This window comes from Cyrtonyx montezumae, unplaced genomic scaffold, assembly GCF_038088225.1.
Source record: "Cyrtonyx montezumae isolate F1298 unplaced genomic scaffold, pur_monq_1.0 scaffold_11, whole genome shotgun sequence".
NCBI lineage: Eukaryota > Metazoa > Chordata > Aves > Galliformes > Odontophoridae > Cyrtonyx > Cyrtonyx montezumae.
Genome location: NW_027071837.1, coordinates 3,589,601 through 3,613,625, shown reverse-complemented (window position 1 = coordinate 3,613,625; position 24,025 = coordinate 3,589,601). Strand labels below are relative to the sequence as shown.

Sequence of the window (24,025 nt, the reverse complement as noted above, 5' to 3'; positions counted from 1 at the left end):
GTGATGATGCTCATGTTATGTGTTACCATTGTGCTGCTTGCATCTAGCTGAGGGTGAGTGCTGTGGGACTCCATGGATGTTATGCTGGGTCCCTTTGATGAGATCACGAAAGCCTCCAGCCTCAGAGATGCCATCCTATGGGGGAAAGGAGTTGTGGGAGGGAGGGTTGGTATTTGTTTCCACATCAGCCTCCTAATGTCTTGGTTGAGGTTTCAGATGTGGTTGCTCTTATTTCATTTCTGGTTGCTTTGCATTGTGGTAGATATCGTGTTCAGAAAGAAAGGGAAAAAGAGGGAGTTTTCAGTGCTGGGCAGTGAAGATGAAGTATTTGGGAGGTCCGGATGCTGAACGCCAGTATGGCTTTGGGAATGTGCAATCACTTGATAGACAGTAAACCTGTGTGAGTGAGGGATCGTGTTCATGCTCCATCTGCTCAGAATTCATCAAAATGTCTCCAGACTTGACACGGTACCACGAGGGCTACGGTCCTCGCATCTGTTACGAATCAAAGTCGTGAACCCGAGGTGGCACTGTGATTTCTTTTTCCCTTTTGAAGATCCTTGAGTGTAGAGTTGCCTTCAACTCTGGAATTAATTGCTTGAGTGTGCAAGGTTATCCAGAGACCCACTCAGCTGCAAAAATAGCTCGTGCTCCATGCAGAATTACACTTACTGCACTTTCCACTTCAGTTTCACAAGTTGCACAGCAGACTGTGGAACAGACCTGCTCGTCGGTGTGATAGCAGAAGTCTGTGCTGCTGAGTACCTAAGCCTTAGTTGCAGCAGTGGAAGGAATAATCTTTCTAGCAGTGTTTTAGTCTCATTCAGTGAAAACCTAATATCACATTCCTGCAAGACACAATTGGGAAACTCTATACATGAGTCTAAAAGCTAATGTTTTTATGCCTGCTGCTTTGTGGTTGTGTTTTGGGGTTTCCTGCATTACATATAGATTAGTCCAGCTTTGCTGAGCTCTATATAATGACTTTATTGTTTTTGCTTCCTTATTATTTTTACCGAGGAGTTACAGTGGGATAACTTCTTGTACCAGGGATTAGCTTGAGGGATAAATCTTCATCTTTATGAAAAAATGTCCAAAGTAATGCAAATTAGTTTTAATGCTTCTTGTAACAAGTGAGTCAAAAATTCGTAATTGAAAATTCTCAGGAGGAGAAATACAAACTACTGTGAGATCCAGCTGTTTTCTGCTTTCAAGTGGTGCTATTAGGAGAGCAAAGAGCACTTTACAGAAGAACAGCACTGATAGCTTTTTAATGGTACTATATATTTTTACATCTTCACTAGGGAGATGCATTTAGAAGGTATTGTTCTTGCGTAAGGTGGGGACGTAAAGGGGAAAGAATATTGAAAAGCTGTAGATGTGTGATTTCAGAGCCAGAATGCTAGAAATTAACTACAGTTCAGCACTGATCGGGTCAGAAGGTGTGTGTTGCTGCCCAGATATACAACTGTGAGAAAGATATATGGTTTTCAGAGAAAGCACAGACTTTTTTTTTTATTTTTCAAACTGCATCTATAGAATGTGCTGTAGTTTTCCATTCAGGTCTTTCCCCCCTTAAATTTCTTAATTTGGGCCCAAAGTACAAAGTTCTCCAGATCTGTCCTGAACAGCAAATCCAAGAAAAAAAAGCCCAAGTTGTTGCCTTCTGCCTGCTTGAAATGTTTCCTGCATCTGATTTCATCTATGGCTGGTTGTAGGCCTCCAATGCTTTCCTTTGTCATCTGCTGAAGACTGGAGCTTTCTGTGTGACCTTCCTGCCCCTGCCTTTGGGAGACGGAAATCTGCCCATCCCGTAATCACTCGCTTGCTACTTAGCCCCTGACAAGCACTAAAATCAGCAGGGTTAAATTGCTGCCAGCATTGACATTTCCTGCCCCAGCTGAGCGGGCTCTTTTCTGGGGGGAAAAACAGAGCAAGTAGGAGCCAGAGCCCAGAGTGCCTGAGAAAGGGTGAGAATCAGGAATCCTGCAGTTCTCAAACTGCTGATATGTTTCCTTAATTGGTGACATGCAGTTAAACCCAAGTCCCTGGCTGAGGTCATGACACCTTCGAGGGCAGAGTGCCTGGAGGCTTGTTGGGTGCAGGTATGGGACAGAGGTCCCTGTTATTAGGGGAGAGGAAAAAAGGGAATCGAAGAACTGAACATGTCAGCATTTTGTAAGGTTGGAGGAATCATGCTTGACCCAGAGTGTAGCAGAGAAGGTTTAGTTAGAGGTCAGGAAGGAACGTGCAGAGTGCAGCCACGAGGCACTGAATTGCTGCGTTTGCATCCCCCATCTCTCTGCAGAGGTGCAGGTGGAGATATGGTGGTGGGACTTTGCTACTGTTGTGCCAGTGGGGAGAGTTTGCTGCAGCTATCCAGGAAATTTATGCTGATAAGCTGTTGTCTTGGAGTTTTTACTGATCTTTTCCTCCTGTACTTGCATTTGATCAGAGCAGTGAAGGCTCTTGAATCACTTCTGTGTGTTGAAAGCCACGTGAGATGCAGTTGCCTCAGTCCAACTGAGCCTCTGGAAAGGGACTTCCAGCCCATCCTTGGGAGCCCTGTTTGTTTTGTCAGGGACGGATAGCAGTTTTGAAGTTACATGCAATAAATGATGTTTAATTTGGAAGCACAGATACAAACCATGTGAAATACATGCACAGGTTCATATAAAGAACCTACTTCTTTGTGATCTACTGTCCTCAAGAGTCATTAAAAGCCACGAGGGAGCTGCTGGAGGTGTTTGTGGTGGGTGGAGGAGCTTCTTTGGTATCGCCATTTCTTCCCTAATGAAGTGTGATGATAGGAGGGAATTCTCTTGAAACCATTTATGGAAGATAACTATGGATGGGGGCAGGTAATCTGCCTTCCCACAGCTGCTTGAAAGCTGGAGAAAGAGCCCCATGACTTTTTAACCCTCTTTGCTCTGAGCTGCTCATTTGTAAGAAGGCATCCAGATAGCACAAGGTGAGGTTAAACCCCCATGAACCAAGTTACCACTGGCCTGTGTGAGCTCCCTTACCTCCAGCTGCATCTTCTGGAGAGTGGATCCTGCCCTTTTTTGCGTGGATGCTGAATGTAATTAAGGCCTCTATCAGCAAAAGTATGTGGGCAGTGAGCTCTTATTTCAGTAAATATTGTACCCCTCGTAATTACCATTTGGATCTAAAAGTTTAGTCAGCGAGGAAAGGTCCAATCTCCTTTTGTGTGGCATTTGCCCTTGGATTCACTTAAGGGAAATATGTCCTTAATCCTTTTGTGAATGTAAGTTTGTGTTCCTATATCAGATCCTCCCAGTGAAATGATGAGGACAGAAGTGAAGTTTGTTGCTTGCATGCATGCGTTGTGAGGAGATGAGGAACAGATGCTGCTGCTCTGTGGGCAACTGAGAACCAGCCATAAGAGCCAAAGAGCCTTTTTAGTGTTGCAAAGAGGCCTCCAAAGAGTTATGTCCAGACAGCAAGTTGCAAGCTGTGGGGCTGTACCGAGGGGCCACCGCGCACAAGGACATTGCCTTCCACGTGCCAAGGGCAAACGTCAATGCAGAAAACAATACCAAGCAATTCTACACATCAAAGATGACCCTGAGAAGACCTGCCAAGAATGTGGCTGCATCTGCCCCAACTCCAGCCATTTGAGGGTCTGAGCTAGGCATAGCCTTCAAAGCATGCTTGAGCAGCAGTCATTGCGGGTTTAAGGGGCTGAGAGTATGCATGGATGTGGCTGTGGGTTTCAAGAGGATGGCACCGTGCAGGAGCATTTCAGTCCGCTGGATTTTCTTCTTTCTTTTTCCATCTTTGCCACTCCCCACACTGTGATTTGGCTGTTAATTCTAAAACAATAGTAGGGATAGCTAAGGAAGATTTTTGGTGTTGTTGCCAAAACAAATGCTCTCACTGTTTGGCTCCTTTAAGCAAACAAAAAGCTCAGAATTGTCTGCTGCCTCTCTGGGTTGTGGAGAGGGGCAGGTGCTTTGGAGAAGCTGTGTTTGGAGGGCATTCGTGTTTGGTGGCATCGCGTGGGAAGGTGTAATCCTATGGCTGGTGGAGGGCAGCTGCTAGAAAATACAAACCCTTCATGGTGTCTCACAGGGTGAGCATGCAGTGTTCTCCTTTTGACATATTCATATTAAAACTGAGCAGGTCAAGTGCACAGTGTGTTGGTTCACAGGAGCTCTGCTGTGCCTACCTGTCAACGTCACATGTGCACTGAAGGAGGAAAAGCAAAAAGGTGAACTGTTAGTAGAGAATCAAGTGTAAATACACTCTTGAACTTTTCCTTGCACAGAGGTGAAAGTAACCAGACAAATAAAATTGCAGAAAACATCATCATGGGTATTGAATAGTGACGAGGCGCAGAGCTGTGCCGTTCCCAAATGTCTCTCCTAAATGTGCTCTGTTGTGCAACACCTTGGAGGCCCTGATCTGTGGTTAGATCAGATGCTTTCTAAATTATTCACACACCAACACCGGGCCAGCAGAGTCAGTTAAACACTGAAATGTGCTGTTAATTCCAAAACACTTTCGTTGGACTATTTGGGTTGGGGAAGCAAACCAAGAACAGCCCGAGTGATCTTCTTCACAGTGAGCTGAATGTTTGTCTGGCGTGTGCTCTTGCAAAACATGGAGTGAAGGAAAATATTACACAAGTGAGGCTGTGTCAATCCCAAAAACCAACGACGCTTTGCTTGTCTTTGGTAGAAACTATCAGGTGAGCTGGCTGCTCACCTGGAGCATCCCACGGTCCATCAGCTGGTCTTGGAGGTTTCTTGTTTTCTTGTTCTTGTTTCCTTTTTTTTGTTGGTTTTTTTTTGGCATGAAATGGTCTTTCCGTGTCACCGAGGAGTTGCTCTTTAAATCTGCTTTATCTCATATTGCCCTAATTTGGTTTTTGTAAAGTAAACGTAACGTAAATCAAAAGTAATTTCACTGCGTTTATTTTCAAATCTTTGGGATTTTGTTTTCTGGTGGCTGTGCTGCTGGCATGGCAACGCTGTAACTGTGCAAGCTTGGAAAATAAGAAAGCCTGAGTTATCAGTGTTATTATAAATAGTTATTAAAGCTGGCAGGATTTTAAATGTTGTTATTAACATTCTTAATGTTAACTTTGGGGCAGTGAGAGAATGAAATGTGGCTCTGGCAGCTGGTGGGAGTTGCCTGCCTGGCTGCAGCTCCCTGCAGGACCACAATTGGACTTCTGTCATCCCTCCTCAGCTCTTCTCTCCCTTAGGATAGAGGGGAATAGAGGCTGGTTGGGTCTCTGAGCCTTCACTGCTTGCACAGATCGGTTTTCTGGAGTGTTGGTGGCTTCATGTAGGCTGTTAAGAAGGCATTTCCCTCAGTAGGTGTGTGCTTCAATGGAGAAGTTTCTACCAGCATCACATATCCAGGTGCAAGTGCTAACTGCCAGGAGAAGGTAAAGGATGAGCATTTCCCTTACGTGAAACTTCAAAAAATGTGGTGAACGTGACAGTGTATCCACAAAGCTCAGGCTTTGTTTCACAGAGCACACTGCATTTTTACAGGAATACAGGATTGCATCTTCACCAGTCAGGGTAAGTTGAAATGTACATCAACAGATACGGTATGAAACGTTTGAGTTAAACACAGAAATCCCATAATTGTTTGTTTTCCCCTTTCTGTGCGAAAATCTGTAATTTTTTGAAGTTTGAGTCCAATACGAGTGTGAAGATTGGTGCCAAAAAATATCTGTCAGCAACTTTTAATCTTCACGTTTGGCAGAGCATATAGACATGGACAAATTTTAATTTACATGATGAAACCACAGGGTGATGGATTGCCACAGTGGCATGGAACGGCACAGAAAGGAAATAAATTTCACGAGATAAAAGGAAGGGTTTGGAGAGCATTTACTTCTATTATAAGCTTTTAGAGGCTTTGGGCACTACAATGTACTACCTGGGTTCAAATCTACCAGAGTAAATCCTCTTTGGCAAATAAAACTTTCTTTAGGACTCAGCTTTATTAGAAAGGAGATTACTTGGTTTTGAGGGTCATTCTAGAGTAGCGTTCGAATGAACTTGAGTTGCTTTCCAAGATAAACACAACCCTAGAACAAAGCATATCTGGGTTTTCTGTTACATACAATGGTGTTTTAAGAGCTTGCACCTGGCATGGCGGAATGAACATTAAAAGCCTGTGAAGAATTGCCAGTGCAACATATGGCACATCCCTGTGACAGATCCAGAATTGGTCTGGACTGGGCATGGGCATGTGGCCAGGGGTTAAGGTTCTTGTTGCAGTGATATGCAGTAGTTAAGCCTTTATCGGTGTTGTAACAAGGTGTGATTACTCATAATCTTCCCTGAAACCCTTTCTTATAGGCCATCTCTATTTATACTTTCCTGTTGCTCCCTAAAGCCATAAAATGTCAAATCAGGACTGGTGAATTCCTCCTTTGTCTCCCTCCTGCCATCGTATTGCAAAATAAGGGCTTATCTATGGGCTACATCCATCATAAGCTGCAGCTCCGCTGAGCAGCCACTGCAGAAGAAGCCCACGTTTTGTCATGGGGTTTATCTTAGGGTCAGAATTACTCTTTGTAGGGAAGGAAGCCAAACCCTGTTGGTTTTTAAAATCATACCAGGCCTTTGTTCCAAGGATGTGTGCAGCACCTAATCTGAGCGAGCGGCCGCTGTCTTCGTAGCACGGTTTGTCCGCAGTGGAACGTGGGAAGGCAGCTTCGGTTTCCCCTGCATCTGCTGGGATCTGTAAAGATCAACCCGATGAAATATCAAAGCAGGGTGGATGCTGCAAGGTCACAGCCACTTGGTGTGAACAAGGAGCCTAAGATGGGAAGGCGATGGGCTGATGGTTTTTCATAACGTGCTGCTGTGTGATCCAGTTCATTGGACCTCATCTTTCTCCCATGGGGTTGATGGAGTCCTCAGTTCTGCTTAATGCTGCTCTAACACTTGGCTAAAGGGCACTGTGGTGCTATGAACCTTTTTCTGATTTTCTTCCCAAGGAGAATGCAGAGCACTTCTGTGGGGGCAAGCAGTGGTAAGATGGCTAGGATCTGCTCACAGGCTTTGGCTGAGCAAGGAGATCCTGGGACTGACTGGATTTCTTTTAGAAAAGAGGCAAAAATGGGGGATCCTTCAGAGCTCTGTCTGTGGGTATGAAATGTTGTTTTGTTCCTTCTTCTCCCCTCTTCAGCTTTTTTGCTGTTCAAGGACTGGACCATCTGGATGGCAGATGATACCTTTACATTTGTCTGTTTTCAGTTTTCCTACTATAAATCATCTGATTTAGCTGTTTTCTATTGCGTGAGCTCTTCCCAACGTTTGAACTAGCTCTGCCCCAATGGGGAGCATTCTGCTGGGGCTCCTGCTCCCGCTGTGCCTTCCAAGCATCCGTGCTCTGAAGCCTCCAGATCAGATTCCCCTGCTGCCACAAACAGCTCTCTGCATTGAGCACTGTGACTCCATTTGTTCCACCAAAAGGGCAACAGGGTCTTTTGTTTGCAAGGGTTTGGGACCACGTGTGCCTCCTGCCTTGGTGCTATGAGTTCTGTCAAGTCCCCGAGTGGCTGAGCCCAGCCAGCAGAATGAGGGACAACCGTTCTTTGTCCCTCTGCTCAGTGCAGCATGATGGTGGTGGAGGATTTTGTCTTGGCCAGACACACAGTGGTTTCTGACGGCATCTTGCTGTCTGCACCGAGCTATTTCTTGGGATCTTAACTCATGTCTCAGAGCTGTCGTGGGCCCTCTGTTCAGGGTGTGCGAAGGCATCTCGCTTCCTTTCTAGAAATTCAATTGGCTCTTGTTGACAGGAGCAGGCTTAGCCCCCCTGAGTGCCTGAGTAGTGGTCGCTGCAAGCAGTGCTCCTCACAGATAAGAGGGGTACAGTTGATGCCTGAATGATTGTTGCTGACTAGCCAAAATCCAGCTCAACTGCAGAAAATTGTCCTTCTGTCTTTCTGCCTGGTTTCCTTGCCTGTTGAAGAGAAACTGTGTTCTTTTGGAGTTGGCAGAAAGACAACAGATTTCTATCCCTCCTCTCTTTTCCTAAGAAACTCTGCTGCCATTACTGGCAAAGCCAGCCTGCCCCTGGGGGAGATCAAGAGGTGGAGGTTTGACGAGAGCCTGGGGAGAAATGAGAGCACAGGGCAGGTGATGGGGACATCTCCCCTTGGATGTTCTCCTGGCTTCCATAAACTGCTGTTCATTGACTGGTGGACTGATGGAGATGAATGTGGTAGTTCTGTGTGAATCTTTATTCCATAGGTCTGCACAGTCCTGAGCAGGAGGAGATTGGAGCAGGACCTGTTCTGTGAGCTTTGTCCACCTACTCTGGACTGTGAAAGCTCTCAGCGCAGGAGATCTTCTGTAACAGAGCTGCAGCTTCGTAATTAATTTTGTGCAAGTAATTTGTTGTGTGCTGTTGTTTCTTTTAAGTCTGTTAAATAGTTCCATGTGCTGCCTACTACTTCTTGCACCAGAAGAGACAGTGAGCAGTTGTGATCCTCATGCTGTGATGGGCATCTCAGTAGTGAGGTTCTTACATGTAATACCAGGTCTTCCTTGCGTAGGTTCATCTCTCTTCAGCCTTCTCATCCTCTTTGCCTCAAAACCTGTTTGCAGAGCTCCAGCAGAGGTGTGCCACATGTACTGAATGACCTCTTCCTCTGGCGTGTCTGTGCCTCCTCCCCTTGGTCTTGGATCACCACCTATTTAGAGCACTCTCTGTAAGCATCTTATAGGAGGTCACAAGTGCATTCCATAAAAACTCTGGAGGCTGTTCCTGTTTTGTCAGTGTCCAGTCCTGACTTAATTTTCCATTTTCACATATGGCTGACCAACCCTCAGACTGGCTGCTGGGGGGGAGAGGCTGCTCGGTGCCTCAGGTGGATCTACCAGGCTACCAGCAGGGAGGTGCTGGTGGTAGTGCTTTGCAGGCAGACGGCGTGGAATTTGTTTCAATGAATGTTTTGGAGCCGGGCCAGGGAGTGAATCAAACATGAATGACTGTGAGTCATTTCTGAGAACAGCTCCGCTGAGGGTTCAGGTGTGACTCGCTGACCGCAGATAGCCCTGGTGTCCTTGCAGCACAAGGAGGGGTCCCGTGATGTCTCTATGGCTGTGTTTTAGTGCCGATTTCATGCTGCAGAGGGAAGGACCCTGGAGTGGCAGGTATATCCGAGGAGGTGAGCCAGAAATCCTCATCCACTTTCCAGATCCCTGGAACCACGCACCAGTGAAGTTCTGATGGGTCTCGATTGCACAGCTCTATTCCCTCCAACCCCATGGCAAACGTGTGGGATTTTTGCTTAAATTACTTAAATTTTCTCCTCTTTTTCTCTTTTAAAGGTGAACCCAACACCACAGGGTACGCAAGCACTGCTGAAAATGATGTACTGCCCGCATTGTCGAGGTCTGATATCGGTGAAGCCCTGTTACAATTACTGTTTTAATGTCATGAGAGGCTGCTTGGCCAACCAAGGGGATTTGGACGCCGAGTGGAATATCTTTATGGGTAAGGCAATGTGGGTTAAAACTGCATGTAAGAATGCCCTGATACTGCATCCCTCCTGTGAATGGCTTTTGAAAGTGGCTGTGTTTGCAGGTTCTAAGGTGTCTGTGACAGATAACTTTTTCTTCCACATCTCTATGTACAGTAAAGCTTTTGCAGTTCACATTAATTTCTGAATAAATGAAACTTCCATTGCACCAGTGACCTTCATTGCAGTAAACTGTAGAGATGGAGCTGTCATGTGGTTGTAGGTTTGGAGCGTCTCTTCTTGCTACAGCAGGAAGATATGTTGTATGTGATATACCCCCTCTGTCTTGATTCATCACAACGTCCAAAAGCCTCAAGGCTGATTTACATAAAGGCCTCTAAGAAACAAGGAAAAAGAGTCCCATTTTGATGTGGAGACTTACAACCTCTTAAGCCATTTTGACTTATACTGCCCTTGGATCTGCTGCTGCAGCCTCTGCCTTCCCTTGCTGGCTCAGCCCCTAGTCTTTTCCTTCTGCCTCCAAGGACTTCCATCACACAGCCTTCATATCCTTTCCCTGGTTTCTCTCTAATGTACATACGAGCTGTTTTTTCCATATGACTCCTTGCATGTTTTTGTCACCATACAGCTGTCCTTCCCGAAGCCAGTTTTCTTGCTATGCAGTCTGGGAGGCTCCATCAGCCGTGGTGAGCTTTGGGAAAAGCTGTAGGCCTGTATTTTACATTAAAAATTTGAATGGAACATGTGTCTAAATCTGTTTCTAAGCAGCTCATTTGGCACTCAGCCACCATCCTTTAGAAATGTTGATAGGCTGTAAGTGATGCTCTGCAAGTACTATTGCCATCGTCTTCCTCCTGGTTATTTCTTCTCCGTGTTTATAAATGGTGTTATTTTGTGTATGCAGTAGACTGACTAGTCAGATACAGGAATAGGCTGAAATGTTAAATTCTACCTTGAGTCAAGACTGCAGAATTTGCAAGGCGCCGTGTTTTGGGGGCACAGGCAATAGGTAACGTTAAATGTTTTCATTTGTGCTCCTTTTCAAGAATCTTGATTTATTTGTGCAAAAGCATCCTTTGGGAGCAGTCGCTTCACTCCAGTTAATGTGTGATGAAGTGCACATGTGAAGTTCCTGCAGCTACTGACAAGGCTGTGGTACTCTTCCAATCCTGCTCTTGGAAAGAGGAGCTGTTAAAAGAAAAGATTTCCCTTTCATTAAGCTGTGAGATTAAAAAAAAAAAAAAAAGCAGGGAGAAATTGCTGATAATTGGCATCTCAGGCTGTATTCAAATCATAGAACTTGTTTTCTCATGTTTTGTGCATTGGCTTTTCACTTAACTACCTGTGCCAACTTGCTTATGTGCAGTATATTATTTTCAGAAGGCGTTTTTTAACTTTTGTTGCCCGTATATTCCATATAGGGAGTTAAATGTGACACTAAATTGGGCTTCCAAGTCCTTCTCTGGGAGGCTGACACCCTCCCCCCCACCGCCCCCCATTCCTCCCAGCCCTCTTTCTCATGAGAATATTAAGTATTTCAGCTACAATTGCTGCTGAAACAGCTCAAAGCCAGGAGACTTGCAAACATCTAGTCCAAGTAGAAAAGAGGAATCCCATGAAAGGGAAGGGCATAATGCCAGAAAACAGACAAAAGCACAAGCAGCTAATTGCTGTAGGTGGTATGCAACTAAAAACGAAACTTGGGGGAAGCCAGCGAGCCCTGTCACATGGGGATGATTGGGGACTGCATAGAATAATTAAGATTATTAAACAAGACAAAATAAATAAATACAATTCCAGGATGGAAGCAAAGCTTCTTGCAGTGCTTCCTCCCCAAAGGGTTTCTTGGCCACTCATGACTTAAGTGCAGACTTAGGTTTTGTTGTGTTTGCTGGCAGTATTTCCTTCTTTCTTGCTCTCAGGGCTGATTCTTGTGGTAGAGCAGAGATACTGGAAACTTAAGCTGTGCTTTCTTTGGTCAATTTGATAACCAAAGGAGGTGCTGGGTCCATTGCAGACTTTTTTTCCTTCTCAATTTGACACTTGAGGCAAATTAGCTTAAATTGATCTGGTGTTTGAGGGGGAAACGTGACAAATGTCCTTTGTGTATGTTTTTAAATGTTTAAAAGGAAAAAAAAAAACCAGCAATCCAGTGGCATGGGCTCGTGCTTTGCTGTTTTGCATTTTGGGCTTAAATGTTAAGTTATTTATTATGTGCCAAAAGTCGATTTCATAACTAGCAAAATAATTTAAAGATAGTTAAAGGTGGAAACCTGTAATAAATACTGGAAGTATATGCAAATTTATATGTGAGTATGAAAGAGGCATCTGCATATACATATGTATGTGCTTCTGGTTTGTTTTGCTTTAATTTTTTTTTTTAATAAAAAATCCTGATTTGTAGGATTATTTCTCACTGTAGTATGGCAAAGAGTTTGTTCTTACATTTGCCATTCCTTTTCTTCAGTAACCCTTTTCCATGTCTGTGTTCACTGCCTGTTTTTGCCCAGATTGGCTGTGTCCTGTGGAGTTAGTGGTTCTACGTGAAAGTCACTGGTGTAAAGCTTTTCCAAAACGGGGATGCTGAGTCTGTAGGTTTTTCAAGACAAAGCCTTCTTCCTGCCTTCCTTCTGCAAAGTACCGTTCAAAGTTGCAGCTTATGAAATAATGACTGAATTGTACTCTTTCCTCTCATTTAACTGTCTTTTAATTATTTCGCCATCCATTCTCAGCACAATTGTACACCAATTAGACAGAGGTATACTTTGTTTCAAACAAGCTTTGCGATGGGGGGTGTGTGTAAGGCTTTCCTGAATGAGCAGTGTTAATCTCCAGTGCCTTTTCACTAATTTTTTTTTTTCCCTGCAAAGATTTACTCTGCTCAAAGATGTAGAATTCAGGCTCCATATACATATCTGGAGTACTACTTTGTGTGCAAAGAATTTTTCCCTTTTAAAAATAATGATTGTTGTTAATGAATGGTCAAGGTCTTCCCCCTCCTTCCATCCCCTTTTAAATCAGATCTTGGGGTTAAGACTGAAAACTGCCTTTTGTTCTTCAAGTCAGACAGTGAGGCTGAAGATGTGGGTTTCTGATTATTTGTGGCACAATGCAAAAGAATTGCTTTCCTTCATGAGAGCGAGGTGCTTTGTCACCGAGGATTGTCTCAATGCCAGTAGCAAGGACAAATGTATGCAGGAGGAAAAGGGTCTTTAAGGCATGGAGCTATACGGTGTGGTGTTTTTGTTGTTGTCCCCCCCCCCCCCTTTTCGAAATCCGCTTCCATCTCCCCAGCACAGTGAGGAGAGGCAGTCTTTGTCACGCTGTGTGTTTGTAATGAGTGACCAGGGTACATTTTTCACTCTGCCAGGCTTTTTTGTGAAGCAGATCAAACTTGCTGAGCCACCTTTCCCTGCCTTAGAAATGTCAATTATTTTGAACCGGAGATGGGGAGGGGAGAGAGGAGGAAAATCTTTTGGGGAGACAGTCTGCACCTAGGCTTTATTTACAGTTTTAGTGCAACTTGCCTCCCTTCTCAAAGTGCCGTGATGCTAATGTTATCTTGAATCCCAGCCAACCTTATTAATGTCAAATGTGACTGCCAGAGGGAATGCACTGCTCACTCTGCCTGCCGGTGGGGACACCAGCCAGCTCCTGGTGGGAGGTAGAAGTTGGCGGGATGGCCCCCAAATCAAAACTGTGGGCTGGGTGGAGTCCCCTTCTCCCCTCCTTTTATTTTCTTTCTAATGAACGTTTATTTCATGTAGTGCTTCTCATCAGCATCTATCGCTGCTCGTGAAGAGCTACAGTTGAACATATTCTCCGAGGGCGATTATTACTTTCCTTATCTTTTATAGCCAGCTTTGGCAGCTCTGCTGGAGGCCGAATGCATTTTCTATATCGGCAGTCAAAGCAGAGGCTGCATTCCTTCTCTGTGATACATGTAACGCCATGGCACCATCGGTAACAAAGGGCCCAATTCGCTCTACATTCCCATGGTCTTGTGTATGGCCTGCCCGGCTCAAAGTTTACAAAGACGCCAAACAGCCAGAAGAATCGGGGTTTATGTTTCCTTTCAGTCTTTCACAAACACTTTATTGATCTGCGGCCTTTCCTGGCCACTCGGAGAATTAAGTAGTTACAAAATGGAATGATTTTCTTTTTTAAAAGCTCTGCATTTTTGTGTGTTTTATTATCTGCCCATTCATAATATTTTTATTTGAAATGAGCAGCTTCCTCCAAACTGTGATGGGATGTTCTTTATGGGCGTGAAAAACCCCAAATGCTTTGACAGTGATGAACACATTTAAGTTGTGCTCCACTTGTTTACAAAAGTCTCCATTTGGTAGCACATCAAAAGCATTTTTTTCCCCTCTGGCACAATGGTATATTCATGCTAGCAGTCATTACTCAGAGATTTGAAGCATCACTTTATTGGAGCCCACCACAATACAGTCTAAGATTCTTTGTTTCATTTGTTATTACCTTCTTTAAAAAAAAAAAAAAAAAAGCATTAAGTTCAGACCTGTCACTGATCACTGGTCACTGATGGCCAAATTCCAGCCATGCCCTGAGGCAGCTCCATCATTAATGGTGGCTGTGTGTGTCTGCAGGGCGTTGCTGTTTCCTTGGGGCTCAGCTCCTCGTGGGTTTTGTCCCTGAGCATCCATTGGACAGCACCACTGGTCCTTCTGATGCTGCATCTCCTCCAGAGCGATTTTTAGGTTGCCTTGATCTGCTGATCAATTCATGCCCAGCCAATCTGTAGTACACTGAGTTGTCATTATGGACTGGATTCCTAGGCTAGAAGCGCTTCTGCAACTTGTATGGTGTCTTGATGTTGAGTCTTTGGGATACACAGATACGTATTCTTTAATTTTATAGATATGCAAGTAGCTCAGTTATATAGATTTATAATTTTGGGGGTGCTGGATTTTTATTTGAAAGGAATTAAACACTAAGGCACAGCTATTAGTAAATTGTTTAACATGTGGAGCATCTTTAAAGGACTTTAACTGCTGAGTAAAGTCCACAGAAGTTTTCTGCTTGTCCTAAGTACCCTTCTGCACTTAGGAGGAGAACGATTGTCACAAGATACTCTTTTCAGGAGAAATTAATAGACTGAATGTGAAATGCCCATTTCTCCTTAATGGAGGAGAACAGGCGTATCCTTGGGAGGAGGGAGGAGCTCCCTGGAGGGGGCTTCCTTGGGGCCTTTGCGTCACAAGGCAATGGCAAAATTAGGAGTTTGTGGCATAGCAGCATAGTGATGCAGGAGAGGATAAAACAGTGCTTTGGGAATGGAAAGGCTACAGAGAAAACATTCAATGGAGAAGAAAAGATAAGTGCTTAGCATGAGACGTGTGCCTAGAGCTGCCATTTAGGGGTGACTCGGGAAGGCTTGAAAGCAATGCTGGTTGAAATCTTCAATGCTAATAATAATTTCCCGGAGGAAGTAATGGAAGTTCAGTAGTTCCTCTATTTAATGATGTTTTTGATGAATACGTGCACGTCAGCACGGGAAGACTGACCTAGTGTTGGCTGAGGAACTTTTCCATCTCCCCTTTAATAGACATGTGCCAAGCATTTGCCCTGCTCTCCTGTTACCTTTCTTGTTCAAACTGTCCATGTAAGGCCAAACTGTGCAATCATATGTCTTCTCCAGGCACACCAAAGCCTGTAGCTTTTTGTAAGGGAGAGAGTGCAGTGTTGGTGCTCTTGGACCCTTCTGTGTTGGTGTCATCTTCGGGGCTAGCACAAAGATCCTGGTGCCTTTCTCTCTCTCTCAGTGCTGAAAGCAGTCTCTAAAAACAAATGACACAAGGAAACCTTTAATAAATAAGCATAGAGAGAGGAGGGTTTTAGTAATGCTTATTCTAATGGGAGTAGCTGATTACAGGCTGCCTCCTGGCAGACTGCAAAGGCTCTCCCTCATTTAGTGCTGCTTTTGATGTGTATGAGCCCGTGGCTGGGTGCTGGCAGGCTGGGAAGTGCCAACAAGCAGCCTGGTGACGTTCTGAACTCTGGGAATGCAGCAGAATGTTTCCTGGAGATGTGTGGTTGTCAGAAGTGACATTGCAGTGGCACCTCTGTGGTCCTCACTGATCAAGTCCCCGCTGCATCTCGCCTCAGTGTCTCATGCACATTGCATCACGTGGACTTCCAAATGCCAACACCATGCTGCCTTTTACACGTGTCAGGGAGGGGATGTTGGCGAGTGTTACCTTTGAGGCAGCTCCCATTAAAAACCTTTGCTTCTCTCTCTGTGTTAGGTTCGATGTTGCTGGTAGCAGAGAGGCTGGAGGGGCCTTTTAATATTGAGTCAGTCATGGACCCCATTGATGTGAAAATTTCCGATGCAATCATGAACATGCAGGAGAACAGCATGCAAGTGTCTCAGAAGGTAAGTGGGCAGTGGGTGCACAGGCTTTATTTATCCAGTCTCTTAATTTCCTCTAATCTAGTTGGTTTGTTTTTTCCTTAGTGCCTTTTCAAGTATACAGAGAGCTGATTTCTTATTTTGAGGGGTGGGTTGCAAGCCTGGGTTGGGCTCCGAAGTGGAGATCTCTTGTGAACTCCCATTTTCTAAGCTCATTTTTTTTCCCTTGTCTAGGTTTTCCAGGGATGTGGCCAGCCAAAAACACTTGCACAAGGCCGAACTGCTCGCTCTGTCTCTGAAGGTGGTTTCAGTGCTCGCTTCAGACCCTACAACCCTGAAGAGCGGCCGACCACAGCTGCTGGCACGAGCTTGGACAGGCTGGTGAGTGCCCCATCCCACTGGTACCATGCAGGTGCTGCTCCCCCATGTTGAGCACTGTGCTTTTTCCACTGGTAATTTATAGGGTTTTTTAATACTCCTTGGCTGTCTTAAACTCTCTGAGGGGTGTAGCCTGCCCGTGGCTCTGGATGTGAATTACCTCAATGCTTGTGTGTCAGAAAGTGCCTGTTTTAAAGGCTTCGCTTATGAGTAATATGTGTTTGAAGAGTGGTGTTTAATTTTGTATTAAAAAAGTAAATCAACCATCAAAACGACGCAACTTTACATGCAGCCTAACGAGCTGGCCTCTGCATGTCTGTTGTGATAAAAATACCTTTCCAGCTTCACTTTTAATGAGTCCTTGGTATTCTGGACTGTGTCCTGCATTTCTTTTCTTTTTTTTTTTTTTAATAGGTTACTGATGTGAAAGAAAAGCTGAAGCAAGCCAAAAAATTTTGGTCGTCTCTCCCTGGCAATATTTGCAATGATGAAAAGATATCTGTGGGCACGGTCAACGAGAATGAGTGCTGGAACGGGAGTGCCAAGAGCAGGTTTGGAGATGTGGCTGTGATGGGTGAACACTCCCCTCCTGCCCCAACCATCCCCAAGTGCCAGTCCAGCACTTTGAGCCCTCTGCTCTTAGGGGCTTGCACACAGGCTGTGCTCCCTTGGCCCTTCTTGTAGGCAGGGAAACTTGAATGAATCATAGAATCATTTGAGTTGGAAGGGACCTTTAATGGCCATCTTGTCCAACACCATTGCACTGAAAGGGGATGCCTGCAGCTCGGTCAGGTTGCTCAGAGTCTGGTCCAGCCTGACCTCAAATGTTTCCAGGGATGAGGAATCCAACACCTCTCTGGTCAAACTGTGCCAGTGCTTCACTAAAGCAAAGCTAAAGGATTGTTTAAGATCTGTGTGGTGATTTGTTTTCAAGTGTATCCAGATAGAGCATCTCTGTGCACCTAGATGTCTTACTGACTACTTGCAGATTTAGGAAAGTGATGTGTACAAAATCTTGGCCAAAAGAATGGGGATGCTCCTCTTGCACCATTGCCTCAGTGTCCCCGGTTTGTGCTTCTCACACTGTGCTCACCGGCAGCTATTGCTGGGTTTCTTTTTGGGCAAAGGAGATGGAGTATGGTGAAAGGTGGTCTTCTGTGCTGCTTGAAGACGGTGGCTGGTGGTTTTCATGAGCACTTTGTATGGAAAAATAGTTACAAAACTTTTTTTTTTTAATTCTTCTAAGGACAAAATTACCAACACATGAGTAAGCCAAAGGATTTCTGTCATATGGTTTATGTAACTGTTTAACTTTTATTATGGAAATAGAAATTTCTTTTTCTTCTGTTTGCTTACTGAAGAAATAAGCAAAATCCAAGATGTTCCATTTAACAACAACAACAAAAAAAAACAGCCCAGTGTTTTCCAGCAGTTTTTCTTAGCATTTACAGATATTTTTGGGGCACGGGATTGAGCCATACTGCATAAATTTTTCACCATTTCATGGGTGGCTGAAACTCCACATTGCTCAGCCACAGGGTAATGGTTTGGGACTCTGTCACAAGAAATGACTCTGCCTCTGCTGAGGTCTCGTTCAGCAGCAGCTTCTGCAGAGGTTTTCACAGCAGATGTCTCTGTTGCATGTGAGGTCTGGCACCAACAAGGAGGGGATATGGAAGCTTTGCAGTGCTAAGCAAGGAGAGAGGGGACCCTGGGGAATGCTGGCCCATGCTGACTGCTGTTCTACATGGATTGGGCAAGATACTTTGCTTCACTGTTCATCTTTTCTCCATAGCTCCAAGCAGCTAAAAACACTCCACCACACTTTGGTCTCTTAATCTCTTAGCAGCGTATAGTATTGATAACAAATAATAATAAAAATAAACCCTCAAAGGTTTAGGACAGGGTTTGAGCAAGCCCTTTAGACATACATACTCTTACATCTCACTGCCCGGTCACCAGGATCAGATGAAAGAGAAGTATTGTATCTGTGGTCTGTAAGATAAAAGGTGTTGAGTCTTGCTGTGTGAGATGGTACTGCAAATACCTGTTCCAGGAGACATATTCTGGTGGGTTTTGTTGCTCAGTCTCTCCTTTAAACCAGCAGATTGTCTTTGTTGAGATGTGCTGCAGTGCAGACCTGAGCACGCACACCTCCTCAGGCAGAGCAGGATGGCTGTTGTCTGCTTCGATGAGCTGGGTTATGTTATCTCATTTTCAAAATCACAGATGTTTTTCCTGCTGGGGTTATTAGAGAAATTGCATCTCATGTCTGCGTGGTAAGAAGTACGTGTATAATACCACAGCTTGATTGCTAGGGCACATTATGCAAAGCCAGAATGTCTCTTGCCTCCCACAGTTCCCATAAGTTTCTTGGGTGTAGCTATGACCCCAAAGGTTGTTTTCCCAGAAGTGTCATCTAACTGGACACGAAGGCAGCTCAGCAGCTTGTTTGCTGTGTTGCCTGCAGCAAGCTGATTTATGCTGTTGTAAGCCGCTATTATTATAAACCCCCAATCTTCCTTTAGGAAAAAAAACAACAAAAAACTGGGGAGAAAATTCTTTCCCTTAGCTGGCCGAACGGCAAGCATGGGACAGGGGCAGAGCGTATGTGAAAACACTGTTGGGTTTCCCATGCTCCAAAGGCTGCAAGGAGGGTAAAGAGCTGCGGGGAAGGGCTTCTGTGTGGGAAGAAGGCATTAGGCTTGGGAAATCACCAGAGCTGGGACTGGGGGTTGGCGTTGTCACCGGGTTTCCCCACTCTCACCCTTTGGTGTGGTCCCCACTGAGCTGCAGCTCCAGTAACAGCCGGAGCGGTTCCCTTCCAGGTACGACTTCGCGGTGACTGGGAACGGCTTAGCAAGTCAGGTGAACAACCCGGAGGTGGAGGTCGATATTACCAAGCCGGACATGGTGATTCGCCGTCAGATCATGGTTCTGAGGGTGATGACCAACAAGCTGAAGAATGCGTACAGTGGGAACGACGTCGACTTCATCGACGTCAGTACGTTCGCTGTCGTTTGCCTTTTTTTGCTTTATGTGTTTTTTTTTTAATTGGATTTCATGCTAACACAGGGGAGCTGGTTAAGCTGTCAGCTATCTGTGTTAGCGAGGAGGGTGGGGAATGACATCTCTGGCAGGCTCTGAAAGGGAGGGGGCTCATCAGGGCCAAAATGCCGCGCACTGCATGGCATCAGCAGTCTCCTTATACCAAGAGCATCGTGGAAGTGTCTGTGCTCTTGTTGTCTTTTCCTCTCTCTCTTTCCTCTCCCTCTCTCTCTCTCTTCTGCCTTCTGCAAGCAGAGCATAGAGCTGCAAAAGGCAGAGGGCTGCAGCATGTCCCTTTCCTGCAGGTGAAGAGAGCAGCGGGGAGGAGAGCGGCAGCGGCTGCGAGTTCCAGCAGTGCTCCCCGGAGTTCGAGTTCAACGCGACTGAAGTTACTGGAAACTCCAACAAGAGTGATAAAAAAGTGAACACTTCTGCCGCTCCCAGCAGCGGTTTATCACAAGCAGCCTTGTTCCTTAGCATTTTGGTCTTGGCCATGCAAAGACAATGGAGATAATTGTGCAGCATAGGGAGACAAAAAGACTTTTATTATCGAAGTTAGAAGGCACCTGCTTTCTCTTTTATACCATCTAGTGACTTTGCTTTTTAAGTTAATGGACAACAGTGTACAGTTTTTACTATGTTGCCACTGGTTTTAAGATACTGGTTTTTTATTTTTTCCCTTGCTATTCTGGGATTAACAGGAATGGGGCCTGTCAGTCTGTCCCGTTCACCGAGAGTCCATGATAGAGGTGGATAACAAAAATGTATATACAAGCCTGTAGTTAGCTCTGCATTCATCTTTATCACTTTTCTTTTTTTTTTTTTTATTTTTATTTTATTTTACCACATTTCTTACGAGAAGAAGAAACCCATGGTCCTCTCTTGGCATGTAACAAGTATGTGTTTCTGAAATGAGGGATATCTGTACAGAAGCAGGTTTTATTTATCATGTTATCTTGTGGGGAAAAATAATTACCAAACAAGCAGAAAACATGTTTCATGTAGTTAACTTCCCATTTATCCGCCTTATGTTAGTTGCCTTATCTGGAAAGAAGTGGAAGTAATTTGTCTTTATTGTGTGCTGAAAGAGAAGATGAAGGCAGAGCCGGTCAGCGTGCCAATTGCCCCATTTGCAGAAGGGTGGTAATGCCAGGAGCAGGTTGTACTTTCTTTATGGGATGTTTGGTTAAATTGGAAGAGGCTGTGGAGGGAATTCCAGTTTTGTGGATGCTAAGAAGAGTTATCATGTGTTCCCCTGGATCCCTGCAATTAGCTGTAACTCGTGTAGGTCAGTTCCCCACATGCATCCCCCATGAGAATAAGGCATTAAACTTGTTCGGTTGGAAGCAACTTGTCGTGTCACAGATCCAAATGCCAACATGTGTCTTGTCTGCAAATCTGTTAGATGAATTCTGGGTTAATTATTATTACTGTTTTTAGGACTGCTTTGCCAAGGGTGAAGCAGGGGGGCTGCTGGCTTTGTTTTTGCAGGAGTTTTGGTTCCTCTCCGATGGAGCGCAGAAGGGAAGGAGCAGCCAGGCAGAGCTGCAGTGCTGCAGACAGATTGGGGCAGGAGCTGGCAGGGCTGAAAGTGCCCCGTTTTGGTGCATTTTGTTCACCTGGGACCTGGTGCCCAGGCATTGAGCAAGCACAGCTTTCCAGCACTGCCTCAGGTGCCCTTCTCTCTCTACCTGTGCCCTTTGCAGTAGGAACAGCCTAGTGGTAAACAGCAATTCGTTAATAAAAAGAAATGTTTATTTTTAAGGAAAAAAAAAAAGAAAGAAAAAAGAACTTAAAGAGTTTAGGGGGGGGTGAAAAAGAGTCTTCAGAAAAACTCTCACGTTCTGCATGTCTCCTGCTTTAGGTATAGCCTTTAGGTTTGGCTGGGTGCTGGGATCCAGCCAGGAACGCAATCCAGAGAGACAGAGAGAGAGAAGGTTTGCTGTATTCCGGTCTTGTGTTGTAAGGATAATTTTCTATTTTTATATTGAAGCATTAATTACTTGTTAGCTCAGGGTCAGCGTTATATTCAAGTTTATTTTCACACCAAATTTCTGCAAAGCTATAAAGATGAAGTATTCTTGGCTGGTATAAACAATCCTGGAGGCTTAATTTTACTAGAAGTAGCCCGTTATTTATTAAAACATGATGTTAGTAGAGTAGGGATATTCTGGCTATTTTTCTTTAGAAAATAAATCACGGAAGCATAAAACTGAAAGAGTTATAAATTTATGTGTGGGAAAAAATGGATTGTAAATAGCTAAGTTGCCTTGTGAGGAATTGGAAAATGTGCTGATACTTAGAAACTACCTCAGTTCTGAGGAATTTCCTTTCTAGCTTTGAGTGCTATTACATTTACTTGGTAGAAGTGAATCTGGTCTCCAATATGTAGCTGAAAGAGTTATCCCTATAGACCTTGTTAGATTGTTTTTAATTTAGGGGGTTGAACTACATCCAGCTGTTTTCTTTCAGCTAAGTTCCCTAACAAAGAGAATTTCTGAATTAAATATTGCTGATGGTTTCCATGACTTTTACTGATTTGTTTGGTTTCATGGCATTTTTTTCTGATTGCCCTTTAATTATTTAAATGGTTCTAGCCATTTGAATTTTAACCCTGAAATAAACAAACCTTAGATGCACTACCATTGTAAATATACCACGCTAAGGTCTGACTGGATAACCCTTCTGGCTTATACCCAGCTGGCAGGCTGGCCAAGTTAAAGGAAGAAAAAAAAAATAAGATTAAACTTCTACAGAGCTCAGAGAACAGTGGAACAAAAGCCCTTGTGTTTGGAGTGGCTGACTTTTCCAGGATCTCACTTTTTTGGCGTAAGTGTCCGTCTGTCAGAATGTTGCTTGTACGTTCTCCCGGCTTCTGAGCGTTCTGCCCAGCGTGTACTTCAGGAAAAACATTTCTGAATCTATCCTGGTTGTGTTAGGTCTTAATTGCTTACTAATTACTGTTCACTAGTTTGGTAAAAGTGACCAACACGAAGGTGTGACTGCAGTTGAAACGCGGCCAGCTGATGTTGTTAGCAGCACAACAATCCTCCATTATATCAAGGACGGATTTGTCACCTGGGGCTACAGGAAACAAGAGTAAACATCCATGTAGGATGATCAGAAGTTGTATTCCTGCTTTTATTTTGTGTTTGTGTGTGAAATTGGTTCTGTGACATCAACTTGTAAACTAAACCATACGGGTGTGGAGCGAGGCGGGCTGGAGGGCGGCTGCTCCATTCCTTCCAGTGTTTCTTTTTTCCACATAACCATTGCCATTATGGCCATGCTTTAAAGTGCGATTCCCACACATACGTTAATTGTTGAACTGAATGAAGTACTAGCGAGCTTCAAAGGAGAAGGTGGTATTCTTCCAGAGTCGGAATAAAAAGTCCAGTGAGAGGAGCCGCTGTAATTTTGATTATTTCTGAAACCCGATGGTGCTGAACTTTCTCCTGCTGTCTTCTTGTTGCTTTAGCTGGATGCAAGACTTCTCTCTGACTCGGTGCTGGCTCCTTGCTCACGCTAACATCTGGTATCAGACACTTCAGAGTACGTAAAATAACCCTTCCATTTCTTTGGATGCTTTTAATGTATCTTGTCCTACAGTAACCCATGGCCCTGTTTGTCACCCTGCTGGCACCACTGATACCATCTTCCTTCCTATCTCCCCGTTGTGACAGCAGCAATGCACTCTGTGTGGCCAACCTCACATCAGGGCTCCTTCCTTGGCTTTGCTTTCCAGCACTAAACCTCAGCATTTCTCACCTGATGAGGAAGGCTCACTCACTGGCACATCCCCACAGCTGGGAGCAGCACATGGGCAGGTCCTGTCACCACGGACACAGCTGGAGCATCTCAGGGGTGCTGAGAAGCAAGGGTTCAGTGGGAACTGGAGGGCGTGACTGCTGCTGCAAAGCTGGACTTGGATACTTCCATCTCCCATTAGAAAAAAATAAATGGCACCTTCATTTTGCAATCCTTTTGACTGCTGAAGATTGCACCGTGGGGTGGGATTTGTGTCCAGGAGTTGGTGCCTCTGGGTCAGCCTTGTCCCATACTGTCCTTACCAGTGCCCCTGGGCTTGGTGCCGTTGTCTCCCTGTCCTGAGCAGTTGTGCTGCATTTCTTCGTGGCATTTTCTTTCACATGACAAAGATTTAATGATTTAAGGTGATCCATATCTGTAAGACATACGTTGACTAATGATTGTGTAATAGTGGTGTTTATTTTGAACCACCCAAATGTAATCTGACCTTAGCACTAACTCTGTTCATGATAACGCTGTTTCAAGCACCACTCTGTTGTTGTTTTGCTCTTGTTTTGCTGGTGTGCTTGGTTTTTGTTGTTATATTTTTTTTAATCCTCTGCTGTGGTTTGTTTGAGGGCATGTAACAGTGTAAATTGCCTGGGAAGACACAGCTCTTTATGGACTAGCTGTAATTCTGGGTCAAGTGTGCTTAAATTGCTGTAATTTGTATCTAATGGATTACATGGATTGAGAGCCCTTTTATAACTGTTGGAGCAAGGAGGGGCTGCCCGCCTTGAGAGGAGGGGAAGGCATTCTCTTTGTCCCTCTCCTCTGAAAGGGACCCCATCCCCTTTGGCAGCCCCAGTCTGGGCAGCCTGCCGAGATGTGGACTGGGAGGAGATGTTAGCCGTACCTGGCAGGTCGTGCAGAATTACCAGGTAACAAATGTACATTTAGACCCTGCACGTGATCCCATCCTGTCT

The 24,025-nt window shown here is 44.7% G+C and overlaps 1 protein-coding gene across 1 annotated transcript in view; it reads left to right on the top strand.

Moving 5' to 3' along the window:
- GPC4 (glypican 4) overlaps window positions 1–21,821 on the top strand; it is a 62,794-nt gene extending 40,973 nt beyond the window's left edge. The window contains exons 4-9 of the mRNA XM_065729391.1: window positions 9,336–9,501; window positions 15,760–15,890; window positions 16,101–16,247; window positions 16,659–16,795; window positions 19,073–19,248; window positions 19,598–21,821. Coding sequence (XP_065585463.1) covers window positions 9,336–9,501; window positions 15,760–15,890; window positions 16,101–16,247; window positions 16,659–16,795; window positions 19,073–19,248; window positions 19,598–19,806 — 966 coding nt within the window. The 3' untranslated portion in view covers window positions 19,807–21,821. The remainder of the gene's footprint in view (window positions 1–9,335; window positions 9,502–15,759; window positions 15,891–16,100; window positions 16,248–16,658; window positions 16,796–19,072; window positions 19,249–19,597) is intronic.
- The last annotated feature ends 2,204 nt before the right edge of the window (window positions 21,822–24,025 follow it).